At 43.1% G+C, this 13,274-nt stretch overlaps 1 protein-coding gene across 1 annotated transcript in view; it reads right to left on the bottom strand.

The window, feature by feature from the left end:
- Positions 1–13,274, bottom strand: part of LOC137541001 (uncharacterized) — an 88,929-nt gene that overhangs the window by 50,303 nt on the left and 25,352 nt on the right. Inside the window, exons 4-5 of the mRNA XM_068262154.1 lie at positions 10,743–10,796; positions 1,112–1,261 (exon numbers count right to left, since the gene is read on the bottom strand). Of these exons, the coding sequence (XP_068118255.1) occupies positions 1,112–1,261; positions 10,743–10,796 (204 nt within the window). The remainder of the gene's footprint in view (positions 1–1,111; positions 1,262–10,742; positions 10,797–13,274) is intronic.

Below are 13,274 nucleotides of genomic sequence, written 5' to 3'. Positions count from 1 at the left end.
AGATTTTAATCAATTGATTTTGAGAGCTGTGGTGTAGGGAACACCAGAGCAGCCTGAAGCCAGGGGGGGGGGGGGGGGGTGTTGGGGGGTAGGGGGGGTCTGGTGCGATAGGATGGCAACAATAAGAGGGTCTACAGTGGGCCTCATGGAGACCCACAGCGGGCTCTCTGCGGTGCTGTATAGAGGTAGTCAGATGTGAAACCCTCCTCTCCCTCTTGCAGAATAACATAAGAGTGAAGTAACTCACCTTTCTATGCTTCACTGGAGGAAAATGGATGTTGCATCTGGCTACCTATATGGGGGGGGGGGGGGGGTTGCATGTCTGGCTATCTACACTGGGGGGCTACTTCTAGCTACCTATATTGTGGTGTTCTTCTGGCTACTTATACTAAGGGGGCTACCTATATTGGGGAGGCCACCACTGGTTACCAGTTCGGGGGGTAACTTATATGGGGAGGGGAGTTGGTACTTGTAGAGAAAAGAACACAAGGACACCAGGAGCACCTAACCAGGAGCACTGGAGTCCCTAGTCAAATGGGCATTTACGGAAGGATTATCAAAAAGTCAGAAAAAGAAACCATACTCCACCACAGCGCACTTCTACCATTGTGTGTGGGAACACACATTTTTGCACACATGGGGGATCCCACACTGGTGAGAAGCGCTATGCATGTACAGATTGAATACTGTTTATATTTGGCATAAAATGCAGCTACAATGATCATGCCAAATACCAGTTAAAACTTTCAAAAATTGCGGCTACAAAGATCTCACTTTATACCGTTGTTAACGTTAGGCACCATTATTGGAGTTAAAGTTAGGCACCATGGCGGAGTTAAGGTAGAGGGTTAAGTTTAGGTGAGGGTGGGGTGGGGGTAGTTTAAGGCTGGGCACAACCTAAGGGGGAAAGTTAAGGTTAGGCACCACCAAAGTTAAGGGTTAGGCCCAAATTCCGAGTTGATAGAGGATTATGCAATTTTTGCATGCACAATTATTCACCTGAAAAATGGACCAATCAAATTTCACCTTGGTGGGATGTGATTGGTCCATATTCAAGCTGCTTGAATTTGCATACAACATTTGCTTAAACTATTCTATACATAATACTTACTGATTGCTGACAGCTTGTTTCAATGTCACTTCACAATCTTGTATTTTGATGTCCAGTTTATCACCTTTGGCTTGGAAGCTGAGTTTCACAACCATGTCCAGATACAAGAGGACAGCCTTGGACAGCCATTTATGTGATTTCCAATGTGAACTTAAATGCAAAAATATATATCTATATCTATATCTATATCTATATCATTTCCAGAATACAGTGGAATACAATTTATTGACAGTGGAAATTCAGCTATTGGATTGAGTGGGGAAGGTTTGGACTCTTTGGCTCTATAAATTCCTATTATGGAACTGGAGGAAATGTGAAATGGAACTAGAGGAAGGGTATAAGGATACAGATTCCAATAAAAAATACAGCACCAGCTAAGGTTCCTCTTTCATATTATCATCATTATTAATAAAGGGACCCTCAGATATCCTGCCCCTTCCAGGTAAATAGGTATAGAGAGTCAAATCTGACCCTATACTTATTTAAAGGATACCCAAAGTGACATGTGATAGACATGTGTATGTACAGTGCCTAGCACACAAATAACTATGCTGTGTTCCTTTTTTTCTTTCTCTGCCTGAAAGAGTTAAATATCAGGTATGTAAGGGGCTGACTCAGTCCTGACTCAGACAGGAAGTGACTACAGTGTGACCCTCACTGATAAGAAATTCCTCTTTTTACCTATTTCTTGCTCTCAGAAGCCATTTTCTGCTAGGAAAGTGTTTTATAGTTGGAATTTCTTATCAGTGAGGGTTTCACTGTAGCCACTTCCTGTCTGAGTCAGGACTGAGTCAGCCACTTACATACCTGTTATTTAACTCTTTCAGGCAGAGAAAGAAAAAAGGAACACAGCATAGTTATTTGTGTGCTAAGCACTGTACATACACATGACTGTCTCATCATGTCACATGTCACTTTGGGTATCCTTTAATGTATAATAGTAAAAACAAGACACTAATAAAACTTTATTATGGGAAAAAAATATTCTTTATTCTTCTGTTTTTCATCTATCTCTTTGTTTCTTTGACTTCTTTCTTCCCCTTTAATTCATCTGTCACTTATTTCTTCTTCTTTAATTCATCTGTCACTTCCTTCTTCTCCTTTAATTCATCTGTCACTTCCTTCTTCTCCTTTAATTCATCTGTCACTTCTTTCTTCACCTTCAAATCTTAATTGAAGGGTCCTCTGGTCGCCGGTCTCACCTGCCGTTTGTTGGCTCCCTCTGTTCGTCGCTGCCTGTAGGACCTTTACCGCTGCCCCTGCCGCCGTCTTCTTTTAACTGGGAGCCCCAGCAGAAGCATCTTTGAATGTCCTGCTGGGGCTCCCCATTTGTCCACTAGGTGGCCCAATGAGAATTAGACCCAAAGATGCTTCTGCTGGGGCTCCCTGTTAGAACAAGATGGAGGCAGCAGCGGTGAAGGTCCCAGCGCGTCCCGCGGGCAGCGACGGATGGCGGTAAGTGTTGCGGCGGACATCTAGTGCTCTGCGGCATAAATGACTTGCTCCCATTTGCTTCCCATCACTCACCTCAAATGAGCAGCGCTCGGGCGAATACCTAGTATTCGCCTGATTTATGCTCTATGGTGCTACAACATCGCTCAGGTGAAACCGGCAGCTGCATTTGCCGGTAAATCCTGAGCGATGTGAGGTGATAAGAAGCTCAAGCTTTTTGGGGCCATATGCAATTAACTTTTTTCTCCTAGGTGATATTTTTACAACTTTTTAATAAAATACCTTTAAAGCCACTTTTTGGCCTTTTGGTAGTTGTTTAATTGCAGAATGCTAAAAAGTTATTAAAGGGAAGGTTCAGGGAGGGTGGAGAAAAAATAAAAATCAATTTCCACTTACCTGGGGCTTCCTCCAGCCCGTGGCAGGCAGGAGGTGCCCTCGCCGCCGCTCCGCAGGCTCCCGGTGGTCTCCGGTGGCCGACCCGACCTGGCCAGGCCGGCTGCCAGGTCGGGCTCTTCTGCGCTCCAAGTCCTTGTACTTCTGCGTCCCACGCCGGCGCTCTGACGTCATCGGACGTCCGCCGGGCTGTACTGCGCATGCGCAGTAGTTCTGCGCATGCGCAGTACAGCCCGGCGGACGTCCGATGACGTCAGAGCGCCGGCGTGGGACGCAGAAGTACAAGGACTTGGAGCGCAGAAGAGCCCGACCTGGCAGCCGGCCTGGCCAGGTCGGGTCGGCCACCGGAGACCACCGGGAGCCTGCGGAGCGGCGGCGAGGGCACCTCCTGCCTGCCACGGGCTGGAGGAAGCCCCAGGTAAGTGGAAATTGATTTTTATTTTTTCCCCACCCTCCCTGAACCTTCCCTTTACAAAGAGGAGATGAAAAAATTGTCCAGGGGCCCGTATGCAATTCACTTTTTCTCCTGAGTTTTCTCCAAGTACCAAAAAGTAGGTGAAAAAGTTCTATCAAAATTATTTTCTTGCTTTTATTTTATTGACAAGTTTTTAACCCTTTAGCAGCCAATTTAGTAAGAGGCTTGCAAGTGCTCCAGACAAATTTATTTTAGCACATTTTTTATTTCTTATTTGTTACATTTCCTTGCTATTAATAGTACTGCTGTAATGTGTATTATGGCCACTTGCCACTAGGTGGTAGAGTGAAACAATAACAGAGGACTTCATCTTTCAATTTCTATATCCTCTGCTAGCAAAGAGACATCAAAGCATTACAAGAATTTACAGCACAATGAGTTCTGCCAGCTGAGGTCAAAAGCAGTGCACTATTTCAAATGAGTTAATTCATTTGAAGCTGCAAATGGGTTACATATCACCTAGGAGAAAACTCAGGAGAAAAAGTTAGCTGCATATGAGCCAAGCAATTCACTTTTTCTCCCAAGTTTTCTGCTAGGAGATCGGTTTTCACTATTTTAAAAATAATTTTCAGCACTCTGCAGTTACAAAAAAAGTAGTTATCCGCGCTGAAGATTGTCACACGCCCCCTAGTGGCTGGACCGCTCAATGCCTTCCAATGTATTTCAGCCCACAGACCATCCAACCTCATGGATGTAATCGATGTTCTGAAACCACTGGAACTGGGCAGCAGACAGGCTAGGAGGGAGTGTGTGAGTGACACAAACACTTTACTACACAATATTTCAGGTACAAGGCTGCCACCACCTCTGTAGAAGGACAGAGGAACCTGCTCTGACTATTCTAAACCTGCAAATAAAATTGTTAAAAACACGCTGGTCTGGCTCAAACAATACAATACTTCAGGTAGCGAATCTTCAGAACGGCTAGGATTCTTTAGGTGGTGCGTTAAGCAGGTAAGTAGCCAAAAATGACCTTAAAGGGAGCTACAGTGAAAATAACGTAATGAAAAAAAGTGCTTAATTTTTACAATAATTATGCATAAATGATTTACTCAGTGTTTGCCCATTGTAAAATCTTTCCTCTCCTTGATTTACAGTCTGACATTTATCACATGGTGACATTTTTGCTGCTGGCAGGTCAGTAGAAGTAGCTGCTGCTTGCTTTTTTGGCAGTTGGAAACAGCTGTTATTTCCCACAATGCAACAAGACTCCCACGGTGTGATGTCAGCACATATCAGCCATACAGAGGAAAGGGGGTATCAGCTACTGACTGGGATTAAGTTAAATTCTTAGTTACGGTTTCTCTTTAAAGAGAATCTGTATTGTTAAAATCGCACAAAAGTAAACATACCAGTGCGTTAGAGGACATCTCCTATTACCCTCTGTCACAATTTCGCTGCTCCTCGCCGCATTAAAAGTGGTTAAAAACAGTTTTAAAAAGTTTGTTTATAAACAAACAAAATGGCCACCAAAACAGGAAGTAGGTTGATGTACAGTATGTCCACACATAGAAAATACATCCATACACAAGCAGGCTGTATACAGCCTTCCTTTTGAATCTCAAGAGATCATTTGTGTGTTTCTTTCCCTCTGTTCTCATGCACTGAAGTTTCAGGCTGCTTGTTTCTTCCTGCAAACAGCTTTGCCTTTGTCTGTAATTCCTCAGTATGTGAAAGCCCAGCCAGCTCAGGGGACGATTTATCCAGCTTGTAAAATATAAGAGAGAAGAGAGAAGCTGCTCTAATCCTAAATAACACACAGGCAGTGTGCATAGAGGGGCCTGGAAGGGGGAGTTCATAGCAGAACCACAACACTGAAGAACTTGGCAGCCTTCCAGACACAGGCCGACAAGTCTGACAGGGGAAAGATACATTGATTTATTACAGAGACAGTGATAGTATAAAGTGCCGCAGTAAGCCAGAACACATTAGAATTGCTTTTTGAACTTGTAGGATGATAAAAAACAGGATGCAATTTTTGTTACGGAGTCTCTTTAAAGAGAATCTGTATTGTTAAAATCGCACAAAAGTAAACATACCAGTGCGTTAGGGGACATCTCCTATTACCCTCTGTCACAATTTCGCCGCTCCTCGCCGCATTAAAAGTGGTTTAAAACAGTTTTTAAAAGTTTGTTTATAAACAAACAAAATGGCCACCAAAACAGGAAGTAGGTTGATGTACTGTATGTCCACACATAGAAAATACAACCATACACAAGCAGGCTGTATACAGCCTTCCTTTTGAATCTCAAGAGATCATTTGTGTGTTTCTTTCTCCCTGCAGTTCTCATGCACTGAAGTTTCAGGCTGCTCTTTTTTCTCCTGCAAACAGCTTTGCCCTTGTCTGTAATTCTTCAGTATGTGAAAGCCCAGCCAGCTCAGAGGACGATTTATCCAGCTTGTAAAAGATAAGAGAGAAGAGAGAAGCTGCTCTAATCCTAAATAATAAACAGGCAGTGTGCAGAGGGGGTAACAGTAAATTCGGGCGCCTGAGGCTAGTGGACAAATCGGGCGCCGCCATTCACTCCTATAATAAATATCGCTTAATGGGCGCCCGATAGGAAAAAAGGGCGCCGGAGAAAACTAACGTTTTAAAAGCGGCGCCCGGAGACTTAATGTTTTATTACTGTTTCTCATGATTACACATTATTTAATGATTTATACATTTTTAAATATTCTTTTTAAACGAAAAACAGTACAATATTTTTTTCCAAACATTATTTTTAAACGAAAAACAGTACTTTTTTTTTTAACATTATTTTTAAACGAAAAAACCAACAGGGGGGTCTTAGGTTTAGGCACCAACAGGGGGGTCTTAGGTTTAGGCACCAACAGGGGGGTCTTAGGTTTAGGCACCAACAGGGGGTCTTAGGTTTAGGCACCAAAAGGGGGGTCTTAGGTTTAGGCACCAACAGGGGGGTCTTAGGTTTAGGCACCAACAGGGGGTCTTAGGTTTAGGCACCAACAGGGGGGTCTTAGGTTTAGGCACCAACAGGGGGGTCTTAGGTTTAGGCACTAACAGGGGGGTCTTAGGTTTAGGCACCAACAGGGGGGTCTTAGGTTTAGGCACTAACAGGGGGGTCTAGGGGTTAGGGGTAGGTACAGGGAGGGTTACTTAGGCACCAACAGGGGGGGTCTTAGGTTTAGGCATCAACAGGGGGGTCTAGGGGTTAGGGGTAGGTACAGGGAGGGTTACTTAGTAATTTTTTTTTAAACGTTATTATACGTTTCACTATTTAAACGAAAGATTAACGTTTTTACAATTGCCGATTTAATGCACATTATTTAATGATTTATAACTTTTAAAAACATTAATTTTAAACGAAATACAGTACAATACATTTTTAAACGTTATCCATGCTTATCGTTAAAAACCCGGCGCCCTTTTTTCCCAGCGCCCCTTTTTAACGTACGCGTGCAGAGGGGCCTGGAAGGGGGAATTCATAGCAGAACCACAACACTGAAGAACTTGGCAGCCTTCCAGACACAGGCTGACAAGTCTGACAAGGGAAAGATACATTGATTTATTACAGAGACTGTGATAGCAGAAAGTGCTGCAGTAAGCCAGAACACATTAGAATAGCTTTTGGAACTTGTAGGATGATAAAAAACAGGATGCAATTTTTGTTACGGAGTCTCTTTAAGTCTTTTATTGTAAATGCAGTATAAATAATTAATATATGCTGAAAATTATTAAAAGTAACAATTATGGATCCAGTTTGAATCTGGGCACCAATAGACTGCAATGCAATCACCATGCTTTATTTCATCCTCAAACACATACAGACAATGGCAATGACAACGGCAAAAATGGCACATTAATACCAGACATGAATAGTGTAGGACATCCTGTTACTGAGAAGTGGGATAACAGGGCAGTGGCTTACCGCAGCCCCAGACAAGAGGGATGGAAATGACCGCCTCGTTACTAGTAATCAGACGGTATACTTTTCATACCTATCATCATAAGTAGGGTAGCTGTTAACCACTTGCCGACTGCGTCACGCCAAAGGGAGTGGCCGCGGCGGCAGCCCCAGGACCGCCTAACATAAATCGGCGTAAAGTCCTGGGGCAGTGGCTTTCAGGGGATAGCGCGCACAGATGTGCGTGCATCCCCGCTTGGATGACGGCGCTCCGCCTTCAGTCTCCCAGCGGCGATTGCCACTCAGAGACTGTTAGCCAGTCTATTTGCTAGGTACAGTGCTGCGATCTACACTCACTCAAGGATTGTTAGGAACACCTGTTCAATTTCTCATTAATGCAATTATCTAATCAACCAATCACATGGCAGTTGCTTCAATGCATTTAGGGGTGTGGTCCTGGACAAGACAATCTCCTGAACTCCAAACTAAATGTCAAAATGTGAAAGACAGGTGATTTAAGCAATTTTGAGCGTGGCATGGTTGTTGGTGCCAGATGGGCTGGTTTGAGTATTTCACAATCTGCTCAGTTACTGGGATTTTCACGCACAACCATTTCTAGGGTTTACAAAGAATGGTGTGAAAACTAGGGAAAAACCTCCAGTATGCGACAGTCCTGTGGGCGAAAATGCCTTGTTGATGCTAAAGGTCAGAGGAGAATGGGCCAACTGATTCAAGTTGATAAAAGAGAAACATTGACTGCAATAACCACTTGCTACAACCAAGGTATGCCGCAAAGCATTTGCGAAGCCACAACAAGCACAACCTTGAGGCGGATGGGCTACAACAGCAGAAGACCCCACCCGGTACCACTCATCAGAATTTGGCGTGAACAGAATGAGTAGCCATTGGTAGCCATTGTGCCCTCTATGGAATTCTGATGACAGTTTAATAATGGGCTTTAGTAATATAGTTGGTAATGGGAGGTGGGGAATTTTGTAGATATTTGTTCTGTGGGTTATTAGCACTGGTGGTTAGAGTAATATCCATTAGGTGGTGCTATTCGCAGCCTTAGTTGGCTTATTATAGATGTTTGGTGGTTTATCCACTGGGTGGCGCAATGACAACTATGCGGAAATCCGGAAAAAATTGAAACACTGAATTAAATGTGTATGGTTAATACATGTATGTATATTATGCACATGGGGTGGGTTACGATGCATTATGAGTTACATTAATGTGATTGGCTGGCAGCTGGGACTGACCGGCGGCTATAAGTAACGTCGCGCCGTCAGCTCCGTAGCCCCTGATGAGTTGCTTAGCAATGAAACGCGTTGGGCGGAGCTATGGAGCGACGTGCTGAGCGTGTGACGTCACCGGACGCGGAACGTTGGTACACGCTGTTCTTTTGAGTGATTTCGGCGGAGCTTGTTAGCGGTGAGGCTACTATACTCTTTGGGGGTACAGGTATATTTTGTGACACAAGTCAGACTGCGCAAATCCTGCTAGACCCTAAGGCCTACCGAGTATATTGCTGGGGACATAGATAATAGACTTTTTGCGCGAGTTCACCAGCACAAGTTTTTTGTCAGACCCAGCTTAAGGCTTACCAAGCTTACCGTTGTTTTTACTGTACACATTTGTAATTTTGTGCTAGATGCACATATTTTATTGTCATATATGACATTTTACCAATAAACAGAGGATATTTTTAAGCTATGTTAACGTTTTTGCTTCCTTTTTGGTGCTAATACTGATACCGGGCTGCACTGGAGCTGATGACATCTAGCCTACACACTAAAGACGGAAATTGGATCGAGAGGCTGTGAGGTGGCCAATACCTCAGATGCTGTGACGGGCCCACATAGGCCGCTATATCCGGTGAGTGGGGACCTGAAGGGGGGAGTGAACCCTAGCAATTACAGCTTCAGATGAACTTTATGTGTGGCTACACAGTTGACTAGCAATTTTAGCTTCTGATGAACTCTAAGTGTGGCCATATAAGTGGTGGACTTATGTACTGAGTAGTGCAATTTTATGGAGATTTGCATTTTTGTATGTAGCGCTTTTAACCTTTTTTGTTTATATGATTGAATAGCTTGCACACAGCTGGGTAGCGCTCTACTTGTGAATTAATTAATTTTATTGATGCCAATTGATGGTAACTAGTGGCTGAGCGCTTATCTATTTGTTTAGGTAAACAGAGATGAGAACATGGATCCATCATGCCTTGTTACCACTGTGCAGGCTGGTGGTGGTGGTGTAATGGTGTGGGGGATGTTTTCTTGGCACACTTTAGGCCCCTTAGTCCCAATTGGGCATAGTTTAAATGCCACAGGTTACCTGAGCATTGTTTCTGACCATGTCCATCCCTTCATGACCACTATGTACCCATCCTCTGATGGCCACTTCCATAGGATAATGCACCATGTCACAAAGCTCAAATCATTTCAAATTGGTTTCTTGAACATGAAAATGAGTTCACTGTACTAAAATGGCCCCCACAGTGACCACATCTCAACCCAATCGAGCATCTTTGGGATGTGATGGAACGGGAGCTTCGTGCCCTGGATGTGCATCCCACAAATTCCATCAACTGCAAGATGCTATCCTATCAATATGGGCCAACATTTCTAAAGAATGCTTTCAGCACTTTATTGAATCAATGCCACGTAGAATTAAGGCAGTTCTGAAGGCAGAAGGGGGTCAAACACTGTATTAGTATGGTGAGTGTATGGCAGCCATGTACTGGGGATAGCCATGTCACACGGAGAGCGATTGGCTCTCATAGGCTGAAGCCTGTGACAGCCGATTGCCGCTATTGGCTGGCTGGGGGAGAGAGGGAGTTTTAAAAAAAATGAAATAAATAAGAAAATGTATTTAAAAAATACTAACATAAATATTTATAAAAAATTAATTAAACATCCTGGCAGGGATCAGACTCCCCCAACAGAAAGCTCTGTTGGTGGGGAGAAAAAGAGGGGGGGGGGGGGGGGGGCGGAGAAGAAAGAAATAACTTGTGTGCTGAGTTGTGTGGCCCTCAGTGAGGCCTTAAAGTTTCAGTGGCCTATTTGTTGAAAAATTGACTGTTCTTTAGGGGGGTTTAACACTGCGGTCCTCAAGTGGTTAAAAAGGACAAAATCATACAATACAATGATTTTAAATATGGCCAGAGTGGTTCCGCCAAATCTGCCCCATGCTGAGCTGAAAGCTTGCTTCTGGCCCCAAATTGGGCTTTTCATTCTAGCATTCACACCTAGCTGCTAGTGGCCTGCTAAAGGAAGATTCTTTTGTTCCCGGTAATTAAAGAAAAACATTGTTATCCCCAGAAGAGCAGTTGTATCCAGCTGGAACAGACCAGACCCCAGGTTTTGCCTTCTGCTGTTCCTAGACATGCAATCTGCATTGTACCTTGAATCGCAATCAGAAAACCAATTGATTCTGTACTTACATTAAGGCACTCATCCAGTTTTGCGCAGTTTTTTTGGGGCCACTTGCAGTTTGGCTGAAGAAAAAAATAAACAGGTCATTTATAAGCTCAGTGAGGCTGGAACCTGGCAGTTTAATTAACACTTAGTTGTGGGTAACACAGTGGCAAAGTGATTAACAGTAGACCGTCTGCATGGAGGCTGTATGCTTTCCCCATGTTTATATGGGTTTCCTTTATGCGCTACAGTTTCTGTCACATTCAGTGAACATGCTGTGATTTTTAAAGCATGCCTTACCTGATTTAAAACGTTGCAAACCACATATAATGGTGTGTATTATTATCTACTGACACCTCTGTTCCCACCTGGGTCCCCCCATTCGAGTGCCTCTTCTCCTGATGTTTGAAGGGAAGCAGTGTATAGAACATCTGGACTGGACATGCATGGCTTTCTTCCGCACATGCATATCAAATGGATGTGCACCTTTTTATCTTTGGCCATGATCAGTACAGAGATTGTGCATGCCCAGTTCAGATGCACTCGCTCCTGTGCACTGTTTATGTGCAGCTCATGAGCTTGCACATGCCCAGTTCGTAGAAGTTTGTGCAGAGATCCAGGCAACTGGCTTCCCATCAGAGGATCTACTTGTGGGGAATAACATCAAAAGGGAAGGGGGGGACCCATTTGGAAATGTAAGAATAAAAAAACAGCGCGTGTGGTTGCAACATTTTAGATCCATTCACGTGCGCTTTAACTGTTTCCGGACTGCACTGACATTGAAATCTATGCCCGGTTTGGCACCTGTTATCTCTGCCAGGGCAAAGATTTCAATCATCCCCACCCATGCTCTCGCCGCTACACCCGATTGGCTCACATAGATCACTTTTATTAAAAAAAAGTTACATGCCAGTACATTTTTACTTCTCAGCTTCAAGTCGTGCACTTGATACAAATAAGCAGCCAGTAGAAGTGGAATACTTGATTTACATAATTTATTTTCTCTGCCACTCTGACAGAGCACAACAGAACAGTCCACAGGTGTTCTTTAAAGTGTAAACAGTAAATATTAGAACTCCTACGCATATAAAAATGTTAAAATATCTCTTTAATAAAAGAAAGCATAGAAATTAAACCAATAAATTGATGGATACATAATCATATGACTCTATTATCCAAAAAGTCACACATACCTCACAGCACCTTTGTGCAACATTATATACAAGACACATACAAGAGGTATTTTAACATTTTTATCTATGGCAGTTTTATATGCTGAGGCCCAGGAGTTCTAATATTTACTGTTTATCTTTATCGGTGGGGGAGGAGCAACCCCATAGTCTCCCTTGCAGCCAAACGAATATAAAGAAAGAGCACTACAACTCAAGTTCTTTTGTTCTTTAACCACTTAAGCCCGAAGGGTTAAAATTTTTTTACATCCGAGCAACTTTCACCCCCCATTCATTTGCCAATAACTTTATCACTACTCATCACAATTAATTGATCTATATCTTGTTTTTTCCGCCACCAATTAGGCTTTCTGTGGGTGGTATATTTTGCTAAGAGCCACTTTACTGCAAATGCATTTTAACAGGAAGAATAAGAAAAAAATGGAAAAAATTCATTATTTCTCAGTTTTCAGCCATTATAGTTTTAAAATAATACATGCCTCCATAATTAAAACTCACGTATTGTATTTGCCCATATGCCCCGGGTATTTCACCGTTAAAATTATGTCCCTATTACAATGTATGGCGACAATATTTTATTTGGAAATAAAGGTGCATTTTTTCCGTTTTGCGTCCATCACTGTTTAGAAGCCCATAATTTATTAAATCATATTGATATACTCCTTTGACATGAATATTTAAAAAGTTCAGACCCTTAGGTAACTATTTATGTTTTTTTGTTTTTTTTTATTATTGTAATTTTTTTTTTTTTTATTCAAACTTGTATGTGGGTATTTTTTGGTGTGGGAGGTAAACAGGGTTTTTTTTTAATATATTTATAGGTTTATTCTTAAAACTTTTTTTTTAAGGTGTAATTTGCTATTTGGCCACAAGATGGCCAGAATCAAAAAGTCCTGGGAGCGATCGATCTCGCTCCCAGGCAGAAGAAAGGAGACCAGAGCTCAGAAAAGCCGCAGCGTCTGAAGAGACGCTGACGGCTTTTCTCCGGGGGGTCTGATCAGCGAAAGGGATTTATAATCCCTTTCACTGATCGGTGGGCTAGCGGCCAGCAGCGGGGGCGCGCACGGGGGGGCCCGCGGGCGCGCGCGCGACCCGCGGGAGTGCGCGCAGCCCAACTGGACGAGAAATCTCGTCCAGTTGGGCTTAAGTGGTTAAATTGCAACTGTCTTCATTATAGTCATTTAAAAAAAAATGAAAACTTTTCCTTTCAGGGCATCTACAGTACATACACTGCAAAGCTTTCAACAAATATTACTCAGATCTTTCCTACTATTTATCTAATAGTGCTAATAGTTGGCTAATAGCCTCTACACCCTAGAGGCTTGCCGGGGAGGGGAGGGAGGAGGCGGGGTCCGTGCATTCATAATG

The sequence above is a fragment of the Hyperolius riggenbachi genome, chromosome 12, assembly GCF_040937935.1.
Source record: "Hyperolius riggenbachi isolate aHypRig1 chromosome 12, aHypRig1.pri, whole genome shotgun sequence".
Lineage (NCBI taxonomy): Eukaryota > Metazoa > Chordata > Amphibia > Anura > Hyperoliidae > Hyperolius > Hyperolius riggenbachi.
The sequence above is the reverse complement of the archived record's forward strand: the minus strand, read 5'-3'. Positions and strand labels throughout refer to the sequence as shown.